The 22,965-nt window shown below is 36.5% G+C and overlaps 1 protein-coding gene across 1 annotated transcript in view; it reads right to left on the minus strand.

The window, feature by feature from the left end:
* Positions 1-19,589: 19,589 nt before the first annotated feature.
* The window catches only part of LOC143628874 (aldehyde dehydrogenase family 2 member C4-like), a 33,230-nt gene continuing 29,854 nt past the window's right edge, over positions 19,590-22,965 (minus strand). The window contains exons 3-8 of the mRNA XM_077098329.1: positions 20,892-21,275; positions 20,549-20,812; positions 20,343-20,480; positions 20,118-20,255; positions 19,987-20,048; positions 19,590-19,922 (exon numbers count right to left, since the gene is read on the minus strand). Of these exons, the coding sequence (XP_076954444.1) occupies positions 19,649-19,922; positions 19,987-20,048; positions 20,118-20,255; positions 20,343-20,480; positions 20,549-20,812; positions 20,892-21,275 (1,260 nt within the window). The 3' untranslated portion in view covers positions 19,590-19,648. The remainder of the gene's footprint in view (positions 19,923-19,986; positions 20,049-20,117; positions 20,256-20,342; positions 20,481-20,548; positions 20,813-20,891; positions 21,276-22,965) is intronic.

A 22,965-nucleotide genomic window follows, 5' to 3' on the forward strand; every position in this document is an offset into this window, starting at 1 on the left:
ATGTTCAACCTGAATGCTCCTCAGTGATTCCAACTGTCTCTCCTCATCCAAAATCGTCCAAAGGGTTTCAAAAATGGCTCATATAAGTATCCAAAAGTTTTTAGCCAATAAACAAGCTTTTCGCATAGCGCGAGGGTGAAACAGGTTGTCGCTCGCGTAGCGCTAAAGATAAAATAGTTGATATGGGGTTTTTGTGAATTGTGATGCCTTCGCGTAGCTCTACGGGATCCCCATTTGTCCTTCGCGTATCTTTAAGGACTCAAATCAACAGATTTTGTTTTCTTTGTAAAATCTTCGTTTTAGCAATGTTTTCCTCCTCGTTTTTCCCTACGTCTTCGTACTTCAACCATCTATCATATCGTCTTCTAAAAACTTCATTACAAATCCATTTTTGTTTTCCAAATTTCTTCTTTCTCCCGTGTGCTTGTTTCTTCATGATCTAGCCTCGTTTTCCGTTTCCTGTAATACATGGGTACCTGGAATTTGAAAACACGTAAGTACATACCAATTTTAACAAATAAATGATATAATTTAGCATGAAATACCATTAAAATGATTTTGAAAACAGATGTGTTTTGCAACACATCTGCTTTCAATTTTGATTTTAGGGTTATGTTGATTTTATGTAATATAATGCAAATTTAGTTTTATTTTTTTAAAATAGATGCTTTAAAAATAGTCGTTAATTAATTTATATAATCATTTCATAAATAAAAGAGTATATCAAGTAAGAATAAAAAAGTAACAGTGATGTATAAAAAAGTAATAGTGAAGTGAAAATAACATGGTTGCAAGTGTGAAGGATGCACATGGTAGCATTAGGGGTGGAATGAGCATCTGGGAAGGATGAGTGAAAAACTTATGTGACATGCTAACTATACATACATTAGGACAGATTGATGTCAGCTTTGCATACAATCTTACTGATGTTTGCGATTGTGGAATAAGATATAAAAATATGTTTACATGTGACGACTTAAATTTATAATAATTTTTAATAAGTGATAATTGTAATTATTTTGTAAATAAGACATAAATACCCTTAATTTAGCAAAAATTTTGGACGAGGTTGACAACGTTATGAATATGGAAAGTTATTGAAACTTTAAGAATAGCTAAACGGATAAAATTGGATGAAAGTGACGAAAGTGAGCAAGACACATGGATGAAAATGGCAGCTTACTCGTTAGTTAATTATTTGAAGTATTTAATAGAATAGCAATTAGCTATGAAGGTAGCCTAAAATAGTAATTTTTTTCTTTTTTATAATAAGTTCATCAAATTATTTTGTGTAACATTTCGGGTTTTACCGTATTCGTATTTGTTTTCGTTTAACGATTTGCGAACATTATTCGGATCTTATCAACAATAATAATCAAGTATTTATGAGTATTAAATATTTGCATGGTCATTTTATACTCCATATACTTTCCATGTTGTTCATTTTTTGTTTTAACTATAAAAGATTCAATATTTAGCCTTCTTACAAACTACAAGGACTAAACTTGACAAAAACCCAAACTCCTCCCCCTTGGGGCTGGAGCGCCGCGCGGTGCTATGGGTGTGCTGTGCAGATCGTTTGATTAATGTAATTTCCTAGTTCGTTTTTAACATCTAAATCGCTTGTTTTAGGACTAAATCGAGTAAATTAAGCCCCAAGTAAAGGAATATAGCCTAGATACATGACCATGTACATTACCCCTTGTCCAAGAATGAATTTTACTGGTTATTATATTGATTACATCATTAAAGGCCCATTCGATTTCTTAAACGAGTGAATTAACCATAAATGGTTCGTTTTAGTGAATCCTATATAAACAACACATATATTATCAGTCATAACCTTTACCTAAACCCTACTTGAGCATTCCCGGCCGTCACCACTTCTGTCCTTCATCATCTTCTTTGGTTTTTTCTTATTTGTTTAAAGATACAACTCTTGAAGGTTGATGACGTAGGCTGTCGCGGTCTACTCAAACAATTGATTTTTAATAACTTAAATACCTATACTAGTACGGGTAAGTAAGGTCGTCTCCACTGGAACTCAAGGAAGGTGCAAGTTTATAATTTTTAACTAATTATTAATTAACCTAAACAGACAGACGATGTTAAGTGGTTTTTGAAAATATTAATTAAACTAAAACGATTACTTTTAAGAATTTGTAAACAATATTAATGAAAGGTATTCATTCTAGGTTAGGGTAATGTGATATTCAACTTAATCCCAGATTCACTTGTCTTGATTGCGCAGTAATTACTAGACCTATTAGTTTGATTGTGATGACAAACGATACCCTAACCGAATTGTTAACACAACAGAACTCGATCTACCCAATTACCAATTTATGTTTTATGACAACCAATTAAGTAACATTAACTGATGATTATTAGTTCAATGACACAAGAGCCTAACCCTAATGTTGATGAACAAAACCAAACAAGTGATGTATTAATCAATAATTGCAAACACAAATTGTTTAAACATCCAGGCAATAATTGAACAAGATAAAACCAATAAATTAAATCAAGTTCTTAACATTAGGCACAATGAATGTGGTCTTAAGGCCTTAACCTAGAACGAATACGAAAGTTTAGCCAAGTATCGACATATTATCAAAAAAACTTATCTTAATGAACATATGAATCCAAGACGAATAGGAAGCTTCGGAATTGTGGAAAATCGCCCTAAGCTGCCGCTTTTGCTTCTGGAATTAATGATATGACGAATGGGGGTTTAGATGGGTTTATATAGTGATTAAACCTAATTTTTTTGGTTTTAGGTTGGTTCGCGTCGCGCGAAGCTGCCAAGGGCCTCATCTTCGCGTTGCGCTAAGTACAAAATAGTCGGACTCAGATAATTGCATCTTCGTGTCGCGTGAAGACGCCTCTCTCAGATCCTTCGCGTCGCGCAAAGGACAAATTGAATTCATATTCAAATTAGTCTCGTCGAGGAACCCAAAATTCATATATTATGGATTCCGTAACTCATTTTCTAGGCTGAGATATGCCCATTTTACTAAAAGACACTTTCCTAGTAACCTATGTTGTTCAGTTTTCGCTTCGGCTTTAGGTTTCTCATCCAATCCTTTCCCAAATCCTTCTTTACCATTCATATATGTTTCCCCATGCTTCCACCTTCTAGAAGCTTGCTTAATCTTCATTTGAATAGCTCTGAATTAGCTCGTTTAAGCTCCATAACTTCCAATGTCCTGAAAACACATAACAATGCTTGAAGTACCAATGTTCACTTGTTTATTTATCTAAAACTAACTAATTAATATATAATAATAACTAACTTTTACCCCACCATTTTCGTCCCAAAAAAGACTTTGCAATGGAATCAGAGATCATTTTTACAAAATACTTCTTAGATTATCTTAATTAACCATAAGGAACACAAAAACCGCGATTGCCGATATTGTTGTCCACTTAAACCCATGCCTTAATACTTACCTGGAAAGATAAGGTGTGACAGTTTTATTAGTTTATATGATTAAAATGGAATCCACACCTCAAACCCCTGAAGCCACCTTACCATGCTTCATTATAGTTTTACCGAACCAGACCGCCCCAACTTGACTTAAACCTTAAGATTAGATGATCAAAATATTTTGTCCATTTGTACAATTTTTAAGCCCATATGTAACAGCTAAGACAATCTTGGATATTTTTATCGAAACCAAAACCTAAACTTAAGCATCAAAGTCTACCATAATGGCCATTAGATACGATTAAGGTGCACTTAAGTAACTAACTAGCAAATAGCCCCCACTACATAACATACTCCCGTTATCAAGCAATACCCCAAAGACCATCACCATAGGTGAGCGGGCACAAATTCATCTGTAGGGCTTACATATGGCGTCTCCCGTGTGGTCCGTTTCTTAATGGTAATGAGACGCGAGCACGGGGACCCCATATGACTAACAGCGTGTATGATCAAGTCAGTAATGAATTTAAACCTTTAAAGCACTTTTTGTGATCATGTTTAATGACTTATGAATTGGCAGATAAACTGTGGGTTTGCACTTTTTAAGCTTTTTAATATACATAATTCCACTTAGGAATTACGCATACGCAGATGATAAACCGCATACAGACCCATGATCTCCGAACCCCGGAGCATCCCATCAATACAGGATTTAAGGCTATAAAACCATACGCCTATGAAATGTTAACCACCTAACTAGCAGTATTTTTATTCAGGTTTAGATCACAAGCCATCTAGCATACTCTAACGTTAAGCCTATCCAAGCATTGTACAATAACTATTCATATTTAAAATTTTATTTTTTGGTGATCAAATCTAACAAAAGGCTTGAGTATAGCCTAATCTTTTATTCCAGTCCTTACACGGGCTTAGCTAAACAAAAAAACCTGAAGGCGTTTCATACTAAAAATCAAGCATTTTTAAGATTCAATTAGGTCTACAACCAAATTATCCTTTCATTCTCAAGGCTGAGCCTACCGACACATCCCAAATTAAATGAGTTCCCGTTTTATTTATCTCATGTTATATAACAATTTTGAAAAACAACCCCCGATTTTTCTATCATTTTCCATTATTTTGCAAAAATTCTTAATTCAAGGAACATTAAAACTTTTAAAATTTTTCAATTTCTCCCCCATCCCCAGACTTGATGCAAACACTGTCCTCAACGTTAAAAATTTAACAAATAAGATAAGGACGGGGTTAAAATTCACTTTGACAATTTAAAAACCAGGCCTAATGTGATGATGGTTATAACTAAATATAGATTAATACAATTACACTCTTAACACAGAAAACTAATAAAACAAAGAAGGTTATGAAAACAAAATCACTTGATAGAAAACAATAATTCTCATGTGCAACTCTCGTGCCCTCTGTGATGCTCTCGGTAAACTGAATTCCTCAACTCTCAAAACGAAATCTGCAAACTCTCAAACATGTAAAAGCATGCTTCTCACAAGTGTTAAAAATATAGGTCTTTTAACCCGTTTGCAAAAACCGCTACTTTTAAATTATCAAACAATATTAATTAAATTCATAACCAAATTTGTTAAACGAGTAAAAATGTTAAAAGATCTAACTTACTTTCGTAGGAATCACGATTGCATTTAGCATATGCAACAAGCCCTTTAAACCCCCTGGTAGCCCGGGTGAACGAGTATGGTCTCGTGAGGGTTTATAGTGAACTACACCCACAAAGTTCAGCAACAAAAATATGTACGTACCTGAATAAAAGGCCGGGTTGCCTCCCGGTTAGCGCTAAGTTTTTGTTAAGGTATTCAGCCGGACCGTTACCTGATTTGGTGGTTATGGTGGTCGAATAGAGTACTTACCTTCCTCCAACTCAGTCTTTTTACTTTTCCAACATATTGGTAGACTGTCCATGACACTCCATCTTGGCCCGAAGCATGCCAACCTTCTTTGTTCATTTTCAAATCCTGGTGGCTTCTTCACCTTCTCCTTCTTTGGCGATTTCTCCTTACTTGTTTTACCCGTCTCATTATGAACCACCTTTTTTCTTGCATATTTAAAATCATCACCTGACTTTGCCACCTCTCCAACACGTATCTCTACCGCATTTAACTCCTCTTTTTCTCTTTCCCGCTTCGACCTATCAAACACAAAACTTTCTTCTTTGGTGTCATCCTCACTTACATGAGGAAGATACCTATTAGTAGCACCTGATCTAGAGGATATATTTTCACAAGAATAATCAAATGAATTTGAAAAGATATGCAAAACTAACTTACGGTTACCAAAAGTCATACACATTGTTCCGTCTAGGCAATTAATTTGAGCATTTGATGTTGCTTAAAACGGTCTTCCCAATATCACTCACGGTTCTTCTTCATGTTCTACCGGCTCATAATCTAGAACAAGAAAATCTTCGAGATAATAAAACTCCCCCACTTTTACAGGAACACCAACCAACTTACCCCGGGGCCGTCTTCTAGTGAAATCAGCTAACACCAAGGTGGTGTCAACTTCTTGTAATGGCCCGAGGGAAAACCGGTCACATACACTACCCAGTAATACACTAACACCTACACCATAATCAACTAACGCCTTGGTGGTCTTGAACTTGACAATTTGAATGGGAATAAGTGGTGCCCCTGTTTCACATTCTTCAACCATGTCATTAGCCCCATGCTCTTCAATGGTGATTGCACTCATGCGTACGTTTTTACCATTTGATGAATTGCTACTCTGATGGCTCGGATTCTTCAAGGTATCACTTGGTAATTTGGATGGATTTCTCTTCAAACTAGCCACTTCTTCTACAAGCTGGCTCACCTGTTTATCCCTCACAGAATTAGCTTTCTCTTGGAGCTCTAATCTTTGATTCACGCTTTTATTCTGAGCCTCCTGATCTGTCTTCATCTGCTTCAAAAAGTGCATAACATCCTTAACCGACTCCTCTTATTACCCAAAGAACTTCCTTGACCTTGAGCCGCCCCTTGACTTTGCTGACCCTGCTGATAACTCTTCTAACAACTCTTGTTATAACACCTCCCCACCCTGACTCCTTTTGATTGTACCAGCTTTGACCGTTACCCCTCTCATTCCCATACTGACGCTGATTTGATTGATAACCTACTTTTTGGGAATTACCTTGAAAGTTCAGATTTTGATGCGTGTTCGGGTTTCCAAAACTGAAATTGGGTGGTTTCGGAGGCCTGAGTGATAGGGATTTGAATTCATATTCTCATTGTTGTACCTTTTCTCACCCTGAACAAAATTTACCTCCTCTTCTTCCTCTTCTTCGTCTTCCATTACAACTCCACAACTTGCAACCACATGGCCTATTCCTCCACGACCTTCACACACGGGATAAGCTTCGCCCGACTTGCCTTTTTCTTTCGTACCCACTCCCATCAATTGGTCCAACTTTCTCTCCAACCTAGCCATACGATCATCCGACTCACCACTATCCACGGCTTTCACAACCGCTCTTTTAACCATGCGGTTCGATTGAGCTTGTCTCTTCAAGTTCATTGCATGCTGCTCTAAGTGTTACCAATCTTCATTTTCATCATTCGTCAAAAACGACCCATTTGTGGTTAACTGAATATCACGCACATCGTCACTCGATAACCCGTCATGAAACTCCTTAATCAAATCCCACAATGCTATCCCATGATAAGGATAGGTCCTCAGTAACCTCTTGAATCTCGTGAAAGCTTCATGAAATGTTTCGCCCGATCCTTGTAGAAAATATCTGATGGAGTTTCAAGCTTTGGAAGTTCTTTGTGGTGTGTAATACTCGTCCAAAAACTGCTGAGCCAGATCTTGCCACATGTAAATGCTCGCTGACGGTAAAGATAAGAACCGCTGCTTCGCTAGATCTTTGAGGCTGAACTGAAAAACAACTAACTAGACTTCATCGGCAATGGACCCTTGACTTGAGATGGTGGCACAAATAGCATTAAATTCGCTCAAGTGTAGGTATGGTTCTTCTGATGCTTTCCCATGAAAAGTAGGCATCCCGGTCAGGTTACTTTGTCTTACCGGAAACGTTCTTCCTTCTCTAACCGGGATGACAATGGGAAGCGGGTTCGTGGCCACATGTGGAATGAAAAGGCTTTAAACTCCCTGAACAGGCGGTGGAAAAAATGCCTCAGGACCCCATCGTCAAACTCGTACTCGGGAAATTGTGGCTCGGGAATCTCTTGTTTTCTTTGGGCTCGACGGTTTCTCGGTGGTTGAACGGGTTCGGGTGTTCGGTTGCAGTAGGGTTGTTGTTGTCTTCTATGATATTGGCCCCCTTGTGCATCTTCCATCTCATATTCATCCTCGAACTCATCAAACTCATCGAATAGCCTCCGCCGATTAGCTACCCGCTCAAATTCAAACTCGACCCGATTGTTTGGCGGTTTAGACCGTATAGAACGATCATCTCTCATGTAGTACTGTCTCTAAGGTCTCCTTTTTTGGTTTTGGTTAAAATGTTGGTTGAGTGATGGGTTTGGATGGTTTAATGGTGGTAAGTCATGGAGTGGATGATTTTGTGGAACGGTTGTTCTTGATTATGTAGTGGGTTAAAATTGTCGGGTTGAAACACCGATGGGATTAGGTATGGGTTATTTTCCTGATGGTTCATGTCTTCTTCTTTTGGCCTTGAGGGTTCACCTTTTCTTTGATTTGCTTGGTTTCTTCTCGCGGCTTTCACAATCTCAGGATCAAACTCCAATACCCCCATGTCTTGGGAAAATCTCGTATGCATCAACCTATGAGATTAACTGCACACACCAACAAGCATACCCCGCGTAAAATCAATGAAGAAAAGAAATAAACTAAAAATTAACTAAATTACGCTAATTTACACTAAACTACACTAGCACTAAGCGCGTTGAGTCCTCGGCAACGGCGCCATTTTGACGTAGGCTGTCGTGGTCTACTCAAATAATTGATTTTATATAACTTAAATACCTATACTAGTACGGGTAAGTAAGGTCGTCTCCACAGGAACTCAAGGAATAGTGCAAGTTTATAATTTTTAACTAATTAATTAACCTAAATGGACAGACGATGTCAAACAGTTTTTGAAAATATTAATTAAACTAAAACAATTGCTTTTAAGAATTTGTAAACAATATTAATGAAAGGCATTCATTCTAGGTTCGGGTAATGTGATATTCAACTTAATCCCAGATTCACTTGTCTTGATTGCGCAGTAATTACTAGACCTATTAGTTTGATTATGATGACAAACGATACCCTAACCGAATTGTTGACACAATTGAACTCGATCTACCCAATTACCAATTTATGTTTTATGACAACTAATTAAGTAACATTAACTAATGATTATTAGTTCAATGACACAAGAGCCTAACCCTAATTGTTGATGAACAAAACCAAACAAGTGATGTATTAATCAATAATCGCAAACACAAATTGTTTAAACAACCAAGCAACAATTGAACAAGATAACACCAATAAATTAAATCAAGTTCTTAACATTAGGCACAATGAATGTGGTCTTAAGGAGAATTACACAAAACCTTAACCTAGAACGAACATGAAATTTAGCCAAGCATCGACATATTATCAAAACAACTTATCTTATTGAACATATGAATCCAAGACGAATCTGAAGCTTCGGAATGGTGGAAAATCGCCCTAAGCTGTCCCTTTTGCTTCTGGAATTAATGATATGACGAATGGGGGTTTAGATGGGTTTATATAGTGATTAAACCTAATATTTTTCGGGTAATGTGACATTCAACTTGTCACACCCCGACCAAAGGCGGAATATGCTGGGGCGTAACGTATTGATTGGACAGTAGCTCAAAAGACACTAATTAAAGCGACAATAATTATTTATCTTCATTAGCATTAAACAAGTACACAAATTCAATAAGTAAATACATCGTAACTTGTAATTTGAATAAATATCCTAAGGTCAACTAACTATATTCGATTTTGAATATATCAAATACTTGAACCTGTAACATGTATAAAAATAGAGTTTGTCAACACGAATGTTGGTGAGAATACATAAGTTTTAGTTATCTTTATATATAGGTAAATCACAATTCATATGTAATTAGTGAACATTACAACACTTATGAAAATGTAAACAACTAAATAGATGTGGACCCATTCCTATTGATACAAAATCAATGAACTTGGCTAAGTGTATGATCATACTAGATGAGAATAGATGAGGATGAGATACAAACCACCAAACATAAAATAAACACTTAAGCACATAAAGCATAATCATATAGCAATGCAATAATCACACAAAAACATAATTTGAGCTGTGTTTTGATTTGATGAGGAAATAAAACATGAGTAAAGTTAATAAGGTATACATGCTACCACCAAAATATAAAATATGGAAAAAGGGGGTATGTAAACTCACATTGACAAGTGGATTAACGAAGATGAGATGACGATAAAATTAAGATAAAGAACTTGAGCTCCTCGGGATATGTCCACATATGTTCCTAGTTGTTAATGATAATATTAATTAATTAATGAATTAATTATAATAACAAGGCTTATGACAGATTTGGGAGTCAGTAAGGTTCCAAGTACAGGTTTGCTATTAGAAAATTTGTTAGTTTAGTTTTCAATATTGCGGTTTATAATCGGGTTGAAAGATTTGGCCCTTTTAGGGTTTAGGTTATTTTATTTATTAATTAATTACTTAATGATATAATTACGTTTACTATTTGTAGAAATATAACTAGAGAGTATAAACAAACATAAAAGAAAAATAAATAATAAAACGTGATAAAATGGTTACCAACCGGTTTAAATGAGTTTGGAGGCTTCATGGATTTAAGTTGTTGTTGTTATTATTATTATTATTGTTATTATTATGTTTGATATATAAATAAACAATTATGATATATAATAATTTATCCAAATTAACAAAAAAGTTAAACGAGAAATTTATATGGAAACTTTAATATGGTTTCGTTTATTAAACGAGCGGCAAAAGAACATCCTTAATATAATTATTATACATTTTTGTATATAGATTAATAAACAAAAAATGTTCAAAAATGATAAAACAAACCGGGTCTAGTGGGGGCTCAAAGGTTCGGTTTCGTTAAAAATTGAATTTATTAAATGTTATTAATATATAACAATAATATTATAAAAGAAAGGGGTTATTTAACAAAAAAAATACTAAACCCGGGCCTGGGGGACTCGAACCCGCGCCTCAGGCTGGTTCACAACTTGTGGAAATATGCACTGGCCATCAGGCCAGCGCCTTGATTTGATTAGAAGCTGGAACTGATAATTTAAATACAACTAAAGCAGTTCATGTTCTTCCCTAATTCATAAACCCTAGAACTCGCAATCGGATTAATGGTTCCATGTTTGTAATAATTGAATTAGGGTTAACGTTTAGTGGTTAAAAACGAACTAAAATCATAAACCAATTACCAATTAGGAGGCCGAAAAGCTAGAGAACGATGAACTACAACGTGCGATCTTTACCCGAACTCAAAATAGATCGTGATGGCTTTGAATGGTGAAATTAAGTTAGGGGTTTGATTCGTGACGTTTTAAGGAGCATGTGGTATCGTTTAATTGTATTATAAGCTTGAATTTATAGTGTAATAGATCAAGGCAGCCGCAGATTGATAAACGAGTAATTAGCTTTCCATTGTTAATCGTTTCCTTAATTACATCGTCGGTGAGACTCGTTTTAGGTTAAGGAATGATTATGTAATATCATTTCATTGATTATTGCGAGAATTATGGATCAAGAAAAGAGGGGGGGTGGTACCGTCGGCGGTAAAGAGGGAGAGGAAAGAAGAGCTTAATTTTTATAAGTTTTGCAATTTGGCCCTTGAACTTAGGTGGTGGGTGTAAAAGTGAGTAAAGGTTAGTTTAGGGGCGTTTTTGTACACCATTCATAGTTAACATCAATATAAAGAAAATAAATAAAAGGGATACTTATACTTAAATGAAAGCGATGCCCTATTTAGTAACGAGCTCTCGAATAATAACTGAAATAATAATAATAAACGGGTCGAGTTTCGGGTATTAAAAATAACGAATGTTACACAACTTAATCCCAGTTTTACTTGTCTTGATTGGGCAGTAATTACTAGACCTATTAGTTTGAATGTGATGACAAACGATACCTTAACCGAATTGATGACACAATTGAACTCGGTCTACCAATTACCAATTTATGTTTTGTGAAAACCAATTAAAGAACAATATTTGATGATAAATAGTCCAATGACACAAGAGCCTAACCCTAAGTGTTGATGAACAAAACCAAACAAGTGATGTATTAATCAATAATCGCAAACACAAATTTTTTAAACAACCAAGCAATAATTGAACAAGATAAAAACCAATAAATTAAATCAAGTTCTTAACATTAGGCACAATGAATGTGGTCTTAAGGATAATTACACAAAACCTTAACCTAGAACGAACACGAAAGTTTAGCCAAGCATCGACATATTATCAAAACAACTTATCTTAATGAACATATGAATCCAAGACGAATCGGAAGCTTCGGAATGGTGGAAAATTGCCCTAAGCTGCCCCTTTTGCTTCTGGAATTAATGATATGACGAATGGGGGTTTAGATGGGTTTATATAGTGATTAACCCTAATTTTTTTCGGTTTTAAGTCAGTTCGCATCGCGCGAAGCTGTCATGGGCCTCATCTTCGCGTCGCGCTAAGGACAAAATAGTCGGGCTCAGATAATTGCATCTTCATGTCGCGCAAAGATGCCTCCCTCAGATCTTTCGCATCGCGCGAAGGACAATTGACTTCATATTCAAATTCGTCTCGTCGAGGAACCCGAAATTCATATATTATGGATTCCGTAACTCATTTTCTAGGCTGAGATATGCCCGTTTTACTAAAAGACACTTTCCTGGTAACCTATCTTGTTCAGTTTTCGCTTCGGCTTCAGGTTTCTCATCCAATCCTTTCCCAAATCTTTCTTAACCATTCATATATGTTTCCCCATGCTTCCATCTTCTCGAGGCTTGCTTAATCTTCATCTGGATAGCTCTGAATTAGCTCGTTTAAGCTCCATAACGTCCAATGTCCTGAAAATACATAACAATGCTTGAATTACCAATGTTCACTCGTTTATTTATCTAAAAATAACTAATTAATGTATAATAATAACTAAGTTTTACCCAACTATCAGTTGACTTTGCTTATACATCGACCTTTGACTCCTCTTTTTGGTTGATTCTTTCACTTTCCGGATAAGTTGTAAATTGTAAAATCATTTGTACATATTCCCTAGTCAATAACCTTCAATCAATTTCTATGATTGAAGGGTGTTCACTGGTCAATTCTTTTAAAACCCGTTAAAGGGCAAAACAGTCATCAAGTTTGACTATTCGTTTTCTCATACTTCTGGTCAGAACCGACGTTCAGTCCAGAAGACTTTTATTCTCGTAACACAATTTTAAGGTTACTGACCAAATCCGACTTCCGACTCGATGTTCGGATTCTGGTCAGTACCGACTCGTTTAAATCTTTAGTTTAACATAACCAAAGTTCTAAACATCCGTTTGAAATGATTTCAGCGGCATTAAGTTCGGTTTTAATCATATTGTCTATTCTCAAAGTTTCAGGTTTAGTTGGGTTATCTCAATTGACATGTTAACGGACGATTTGATTATTTTCATTCTTATTTTTTTTTCACTTGCCTATTATTTAAGGTGAGTTTTATCATTCCCCTATGTTACTCAATTTTCACGAGTTTTTGGGGAAATATGCGTATTATTCGTGTTTTGTATTATATATATATATATATATATATATATATATCTCAACTAGCAAACGTGTAATTGTGTGGATCTATCAAATATACTTGCTACATGCTTATTTGAGTTGTGAACAATCAGTTCACGCCCCGACATTTCCGCCGTAGGTTGGGATGTGACATTTTGAGTTGAAATACACTAACACTTTGTTCCCGAGTTCACTTAATAGGACAAAAGAAAAGAAAGAAAAATTTTGTTTTCATTTATTTCCTATTTTATCTTTCATTTCTTTTCTTCTTATTTCTTTCTGATTAGAAATAAAACATTTCCTTCCAACTTGCTTTTTGTTTTCCTTCCATTTGTTTTCTTTTCCTCAATTTAATGAAACTTAAGAACATAACTTTCTATTATTTCTTTTGTTTTCTTTCATTACAAGAAAACTCTGGAACCCAATAATTTTTTTTCTTTTCTTGTATTTCATTTATTTTCCATCCTTAAATGAACTTGGAAAAATTCCCGAGTGTAAGTGAACATGATGCTTTAATTTTGACACGTGAGTTCTCAAAAAATAAATAAATAAAGTGGAGGGACTGTGGGAGTATGGTTGTGATAGGGCTCCTGACCCTTGATGGATTTACCTTCAAGATTTTAAAAACTATTTGGTGTTTGTTCGAAGATGATTTCTCAAGAGTAATGGATCGATTTTTTTTTTCTTTTTGTGGAAGGTTGTATTAGTAAGGGGGGTGTAATTCAGCATTTGTGACCTTGATTCCAAAAGTTAAAGATCCCAGTCGCGAACAGATTAAAATCGGTACCGCAAAACATTATTTCAGATTCTCAATCCCCCCCAGCCCCCCCCCCCCCCTTCATAATAAAGAAATACTTTCATGGCTGAACTATTCTAAATCAGGAGCCATTTTCTTCAAAGTGGATTTTTAAAAAGGCTTTCCGTTCATTAAGGTGCTGTTTGTTTTTTTATAGGTAATTGTCTGCAGTCTGCGGACCATATCTGCAGACATCTGTAGCAGAAGTGGTGAACCAAACCTCTGCACTCTGCAAGAAGAAGACTGTTTGTTTTTTAACGTTTGTAGGCTGTTAAAATTTTCAATATAAGCTCTATACCAAAAACACAAATTATCCAGCAACAAGTAAAAATATATAAATCCAAATTTTATACCTCTGAACTAGCAAATTATAAAACTTACATTAACAATTTTCCACGTGAATGTTTTTTTCCTTCAAAAGTTTCTTCAATTGTTTTCGAAACTAGATAGTTCATACATAATGAATGAAACGAGCCAAAACTCGAGCTTAAAACAACTCACAAGCCGTTGACATAAATCTAAACTTTCTACAAACCTTTTTCAACTAAAACTTTCTATAGACTTTTTATTAATTTTCTACAAACTTTTTTCAACTAAAAACTAATAATACTTGAACAACTATGCAAAATTATAATTGAACAAAAAAAAACTAATCAATTAACAACTCAATTGAACAAATCAATTAACAAGAATTCAATTAACAAAAACTTAATAACTTAATTAATAACTGATGGAAATAATGAGTTTAGAAGAGGTTGGAAGACTATGGTCCAAGTCTGCACCAAGACGGTCCAAGTCTGCACCAAGAAGTGGGCGCGCAGACGTTTTTTAATGAAACGTCTTTGAAAAAACAAACAATCTGCAGAGGGCAATATTTGTGCGTGGTTTGCGCGCTGCAGACAAAAGAGGCCAGAAAGATCTTTTGTAAAAAAACAAACACCACCTTAATTGAAATTTCTTGATTGTGATAATGCAACAACTAATTAAATTTCCTGATCAAATGGCCCAATTGGATAATAGGTTTTTTATCTTGGAAAGAACGCCAATTCTTGTGAACGGTTCACCGACGTAGGAGTTTAATGTTGGTAAGGGTGTATGGCAAAGAGAGACCCTTTCCTCGTTTTTATTTATTATATCTATGTTGGTGTTTGGAGTCGTGTTAACAAAGCGATAAATTTGGGAGTTTTTCACGATATTCTTACCCCAAATATGTCCATCAAAACGTCTTATCTCATTTGTTGGGTTTTTTTTTTATAGCAATTTTTTGTTTGTTTTTTGCTATGATGCAATGATTTTAGGAGAAAGTTCGAACTGGAACATGAAGAATTTGGCTAGAATCCTAGGTTGTTTTTATGTTGCTTCAGGGATAAAGATAAATTTTAATAAAAGCAAATCATATGATGTGGCACTGATATAATAATTAAATGGAATCTTTAGCTCGATCTCTTTTTTGTCAGGTTGGTAATTTCCCCCGCATTTACTTAGGATTGCCCATTGGGATTGGAGTGAACATGAATCATATAAAGAATTAGGAAGTTAAAACTCTCTTCATTGGTGAGTAACTTCGATAAAATCAGTTCTTGGGAGCCATCCCATTTACTATTTCTTGTTATTCAAAGCTTTGTCCATGTGTCAAAAGCTATTGAAAAATAAGGAAAAGGTTTCTTTGGCCTGGTTCATATGAAACTTTCAAAATACAATAACCAACTAGTGGCCGAAATCGGGTAGGGTACTACCCAGTTTTCAAGCACAAAAAACCCTAACTGGTATAACTGGTTTCGGGTATAGCCGAACCAGTTAATTGGTAAAAACTGGTTTAAAAAAATAATTAAAGAACCTAAAACTGGTTTCGGATAACCGGTTTTGTAATCGCTTATTAACCTGTCCTGGAGCAAAATGAAAAACAGGTTACGAATCGACGGTTATTTTCGGATACTAACCGTTTATATATTTGCCTGTGAGGGATTCGGTTAGAAACTGGTTACACTGTGCACCTCAAGTCCAAATACCATTAATTAAACTCACACACGAACTGAACACACACGCGAAAGCAATAAACAAACACGAAGATTTAACGTTTTTCGGTCTAAACTGACCTACGTCCATGGGTGGCAACTAGGTATTTCTTTATTTAGTGACAAGGGATTACAAGTATATATCGTTGTTTAAATAGAGACTAGTCTAGGGTTTGCAAATTATTGAACAAGAAATCTAAACCGGGTCGGGCTTCGGTCTGGCCACCCTACACCCGTTTGCTCTTTGGACTTCATATAATAAACCGGGCCAACAAGGCCTACGAACCCAACAATTTCCCACTCGGAGGCCTTGAGTACTCTCGTCTGCACTCATGTTCGTACTTCTGTAATCTAAACATTTAACTTCTTCTAGTTGTCACCGCCTTCTCATCAATGAAACTGAAGGCCCGTTGAAGCTCCCCGGAGCTCCAACACGTCAGTCACGACTAAAACTGCCCCTAACCCGTTCTCTGTCCCTACCGGCTCCCACTGTAACGAACTGCTGGATCCTGAGATACCCCGAGAACAAACACTCTCCATATTCAGCAAGTAATTCACTAGAGAGACTTTTACAGCCGTAATACTGGTTTTCTTAATCCACTGTCGACCTGGAACTGTAACTGAAACATGACCCGTGCTCCCACTGTCATGATGTCCCCCAACTAATTTAACCTTCCTAGCTCGTTCATCCTGAATCTTCACTTTGGCTCTAGATTTGTTACTTGCAAAACGAACCTTCTTCTGCCCACGAGATTCTCTAAACCAGATTTTGTCTTTCGCCAAAACTGGATCCACTCCTTTCGGTGACATGCCGACCATATACAATGAACCCATTTTCTTGCCACGAGATTACTTTTGACTACTTTCCACTGCCCATTCCCGAACTTAACATCGTGCCCCTGGTCATCCAACTGCCCAACTAAAATCAAACGTTTCTTCAAACTTGGATAACCCTCACGTCTTTCAAAGTCCAAGATATACCGGCTGAAGTTATTAAATCAACGTCTCCCATACCCGTAACCTCTAAAATATCATCATTCGCTAGTCTAACCTTTCCAAAATCTCCAAACTTTAGATTCTTCATCGTTTCACTAAAGTGAGTGGCATGAAACGATGCACCAGAATCCATCACCCAAGCTTCAACGTAACCCTCAACACTGCAAACCAAAGCCTCATCACCTCTGACCCCATCATCTGTGTCGTCTTCTGTAACGTTCACCTCTTTCTTACCATTTGGAGACTGATTCCTGAATTGTCCTTTCTCTTTACAACTCCAGCATTAAATATCTTTACGAGTCTTAGACTGACTCCTCTTCCTGCTCCAACTGCCTCATTCTTTTCTCCTACCTTTACCTTCTATGACTACCATATTTCCTGATGATTCACCTGAACTTCTGCGTCTTGAATCTTCTCTCATAATCGGGTCCCGAATCCCATCAAAATTAATTTTTGTAGAAGAACTACAAACCGCAGTCACTGTTTGCGACCAACTGTCGGGTAAAGAGGATAACAATAAAAGGCCTTGAACTTCATCATCAAACTTAATGTCAATTGACACTAAGCGGGACCGGATCGAATTAAGATTATTGATATGCGTTGTAACCGAGTCACCTCTTTCTTTCTAGTTGTCACTAACTCTCGGATAAGATAGACCTTATTCGCTGACGAAGGCTTCTCATACATGTTGGATAGTGCCTCCATCATACCACGCGTTGTGGTTTCTTTCAGGATGTTAAACGCCACATCTTCCGACAACGACAAAGTAATGCAAGCCCTAGCCTTCTTTTCTAACTTCTTCCAATCTGCTTCTGACATCTTTTCTGGTTTTTCATCCTCAAGCACTACATCTAATTCTTTCTGACAAAGTAACGCTTCATTCTGCATCTTCCACCAACCAAATTTCTGTCCATCAAACTTCTGTATCGAAACCTTTACGTCTTCTGCCATTACAATGACTAAAACGAAAACCTAGATAAAAAAACATAAACAGACACAGCAATGGCACGGGCCTGAACTTAACGACTGTTCTACTGAACTCTGTTAAACAATCAACCTATTTAACGCAACGGAATAACTATTTAACGCAACGGAATAACGAACAGTACATCAGAAACTGAAACGATAAAACCTGACAAATGTGGTTGGCACTAGTTCTTTGTTTCTTTAACTGACTCCTTCTGATTGACAACGGTTCTTTTAAAAAATAGGATCTAGATTTAACTATTCTTGGCTCGTTAACTTGCTTAATCGGTAACGAAACAACCCACACCAATAACAAAGATCGAAGCAACAATCTATACTGGCCAAACAAAAGTTCAAAACTGATCTGGTAACCAAACTCCCTTTTGGTAAAATACCAAACAACAAACTAACTAAAAAAAACTAATTTTCTTTTCTTTGGTACCAACTACCAATGTATGCACCAACTTGCTTGTTATCTTTTGAACTTGTGAACTTCAAGAAGAAAATAAAGTACAAGCCTTTCTTCTTCTCTCTGGTCAAACTCACGCAAATGACACCAAATATAAATAAATAAAAACTCCCTTTCTTTTGTTGGTAATCCAGTGAGTGTAACTTCCGATTAACCGGTCTTCTACCGGCGGCGCTAGCGATGGTGATGCGATGATTAATTGCTTTCGAAAACAGAACCCAAACCTTAGATCGTCGGCGACTGAGAAAGAATCCTATCCGGTGACCTATTTTCCCTTTCTATGGTGGTCGGACTTAGCAGACGACGATGGCTGGGTAAAGAAACCCTAATCGACGATTTTCTGGTGACGACGGTGAGCGGCAGCAACAAAACTAGGGTGGTGGCATCTACCAGCGGAACCCTAAAACTGATCTGGTGCGGCAGCGACGGGATGGTTCTATGTGTTTTTCGTGTGATCTGGACCTAAGCTCTAGATGCCACTTGTTAGGATTAAACTCACACACGAACTGAACACACACGCGAAAGCAATAAACGAACACGAGGATTTAGCGTGGTTTGATCTAAACTGACCTACGTCCACGGATGGCAACTAGGTATTTCTTTATTTAGTGACAAAGGATTACAAGTACGTGTTGTTGTTTAAATAGAGATTAGTCTAGGGTTTGTAAATTATTGAACAAGAAATCTAAACTGGGCCGGGCTTCGGTCTGGCCACCCTACACCCGTCTGCCCTTTGGACTTCAAATAATAAACCGGGCCAACAAGGCCTACGAACCCAACAGGTACTAGCCGGTTTTCAAGCACAAAAAACCCTAACCGGTATAACTGGTTTCGGGTATAGCAGAACCGGTTAATTGGTAAATAACTGGGAAAAAAACTGGTTTAAAAAAATAATTCAAGAACCTAAAACTGGTTTCGGTTAACCGGTTTTGTAATCGGTTATTAACATGTCCTGGAGCAAAATGAAAAACATGTTACGAATCAGTGGTTATTTTCAGATACTAACCGTTTATAGATTTGCCTGTAAGGGATCCAGTTAGAAACCGGTTACACTTTGCACCTCAAGTCCAAATACCATTAAGTTGAAACAAAATAACAATATTGACCCATATGAAAACAGTTCGAAATTTCCACAAACAAAACAAACAAAGCATTAAAATGGTGATTATTTACAACCATGGTGAATTGTAAATAGGTGTGACAACAGCTTTGGTTTGAAGATACTTTTCTAGGGCATCGACACCATGATCCTTACCGAACCCACTCATTTTGTATCCTCCGATTGGGCATCCAGAATCAAAGTTATGGTAACAGTTTATCCAAATCATCCCAGCCCGAATTGACCTCGAAACGCTATTCGCTATGTTCAAGTCATTAGTCACAATGCCGGCTGCCAAGCCATATGTGGTCGCATTTGCTCTTTCGATCGCCTCCTCAATTGTCCTGCAGCATCAGTGACGTGTCATAACGTACAAATACATTTTAGATAAAAAAAAGATTGCCTTACTTGAACTTCAGAAGCGACAGAACCGGACCGAAGATCTCTTCCTTTGCAATAAGCATATCGTCCTAGATGACAAGGAAGGAAAATTATGACAAGGCGAAGGTAGTACTTAGAATGTCGTATTTCATGCCTACCGTAACATTGTCGAATATTGTTGGCTCGATATAGTATCCCTTTTCCCCGTAAGGCTTACCGCCAATTAGCAATGACGCACCTTCTCTCTTTCCTTGATCAATATACGAAAGTACCCTCTCGTATTGTTTCTTATCAACCTGCATAATAATAATATTACTTAAACATGTCAGGTATATCTAGACATAGAATAACTAGATTACTACTAATAAGTTCATTAGATATACCTGCGGCCCTTGACGAGTAGAGGGATCAAAGGGATCCCCAACTACCCATGTTCTTGCCTTCTCGACCAGTTTCTCCACAAGCTTATCGTATATCCCTTCTTGAACGAAAACACGCGAGCTACATACACAAATTTCTCCCTATACACAAATTGTTGTATACAATTTAGACTAAATCAACATTTGCTTGAATGACTAAAATACCATACCTTGTTAGCAAGACTGCCGAAGAGTGCAAGATCGGTCGCTTGATCAACATTTGCATCGTCAAATATTAAGAGAGGAGATTTACCACCAAGTTCAAGAGAAACGGTTTTCAAATTGCTTGTAGCCGCAGCCTGCATTACCAGTCGTCCGACTTCAATTGACCCAGTGAAACTAACACAATCTATGTCCATATGTGAGGCAACAGCGGCACCAGCTGTATCTCCGAACCCCGTCACGACATTAAGGACCCCATTCGGAATCCCGGCCTATGATTAACAACAACAACAACAACACGTAAATGCTTATTATACGAACCCAGGCATTCTTGAAGTCATGAACACTTACGAGTTTAGCTAAATGGGCCAAGTAGAGAGCCGAGAGGGAAGCTTGCTCTGCAGGTTTGATGACCATGGTGCAACCAGCGGCTAGAGCTGGTGCACATTTAAGAACAAACATGGCACTTGGGAAGTTCCATGGGATTATAAGACCAACTACGCCGATTGGTTCAAGTAAAGTGTATCCTTGAAATTGGCTAGACAATTTCAATGTTTTTCCATGAATTTTGTCTGCAGCACCCGCAAAATAACGCACTTCTTTAGATATACTAGGAATGTCTATGTTGATTTCGAAACTAAAAAGCTTCCCAACATCAAATGTTTCCAATGCCGCGAGTTCCTCAACATTTTCATCAATCAAATCAGCAAATTTGTTCATTACTTTACCCCTCTCCTGCAAGTATTTGAAATAGAAAGATTAATAAAAACATAAAATTACGTTTCATCCATTATTCAACCTTACCCAAGAAATTTGGGTTGGTTGGTTGGTTTACGGTCTACCTAAACTATAACTATAAGCCACTGAAATATATAATCTAACCATTGTACTCCATACATGTATGTGTATGTGTATCTATAAACCTAATGGGAAATAACTAACGAGTATGATACATGATTTTCAGATTCGTATGAAAATGGGTTTACACATACCCAAACATTATCAACCCTAGCAAGGATCACATGTCTGACCACTAGGGATGATCTCGGTTTCCGATCTCGAAAATCACAAATTTTGGTACCGGTAACGAAAACTCAAAACCTAGGTATCGATTCGGTACCAACGATAACAATACCAAATTTGCTCATCCCTACTGACCACCCACCAAATTTCCAAACATTTATACATTTATATTCAACAAATACCAAAACAAAATTTTCTTATAGCATGTTTGGGAATGAGCTTGAAAAATGTTTATTGGTTTATTAGTGTTTTAGAAAGCCAATAAATTAAAATGTGTTTGGCAATCAGAAATTTTTTTTTTATTTTAGCTTTTTGAAAGGGTTAAAAAGCAGTTTTCCAAAAGTCTCAAATTCAGGCTTTTCAAAATGCCTTTTTGAAGAAGCCAAAAAGTCAATAAGCATTTTTCAAACTCAGTCCCAAACATGCTCTTAATACAGCTAGCAAATACCCTTTAAATATATTCCTAAGTTTAGCCAATCTTCACTATAAAACTGTAAAATACCTACAATTTATAAGACACGTTTTTTTTTTTAGAAAAAATGACTATTTATTGATAGAGGAAAGGGGCAATTTCATAGAATAGTAACCAAGTTTTAAAAGTGTTCCAATTAGGTCACTTAATTTTAAAAAGTGTTCCAATTAAGTCACTCAACTTTCGTATTTTATTAAATTTAAGTTTTAAAATGATTTTTTAACCTTTTCTTTTTTGTTTCACATATGAAATCTTTTATCTTTTCTTTTTGATGTTGAGTGGTGACGTGGATTTTATTTTTTGTTTTTAAATTTCAATATAATTAACGGTTTTTTTAATTTTTTTAAATTAACTACATATATTGCAAATTCCAACCCCCACATCTTATCCTCCATTTCTTACTTGACGCGCAAAAAAAAATCGGTGAGACTCGATTTGAAGATTTATTGACCCAATTTTGAGAAAATTCGCATGAGTGACCTAATTGCAACACTATTGAAACTTGGTTACTATTCTATGACATTTTCCCTAGAAAAATGCGAAGCCTATATATATTAAAAAAAGAAACCCTACGATTAAGTCAACTCCATAAAATCTGTGTTATATTGTTGGAATTTTTTGGACTAATAATAATTATCAGTATATGCTACTAATAAACTAATTATTAACGGGTCCAAAGAGTAGATATGAATGCGATATCGATACTCTAAATTGTGTAGTTAGGCCAGGTAAGTGAGTCATCACGCCAAGTGTTGACACCTGGTGACAAGCGTTCCAGTAGCTGCCATGTGTCTAGTGGCTAACTAGTGCTCATGACAAGTGCCATGTGATTGTGATAAGTCACCAGCTATGGTTCGGGTGCTATGGTAATCCCGGCAGTACATACTGCTTCGAATGTTGTACCCTGGGAAACAGACGGGCTCGTGGATT

The sequence above is a fragment of the Bidens hawaiensis genome, unplaced genomic scaffold (assembly GCF_021521415.1).
Source record: "Bidens hawaiensis isolate Kalapana, Puna unplaced genomic scaffold, B.hawaiensis_p1.1 tig00005080_1, whole genome shotgun sequence".
NCBI classification, from domain to species: Eukaryota; Viridiplantae; Streptophyta; class Magnoliopsida; order Asterales; family Asteraceae; genus Bidens; species Bidens hawaiensis.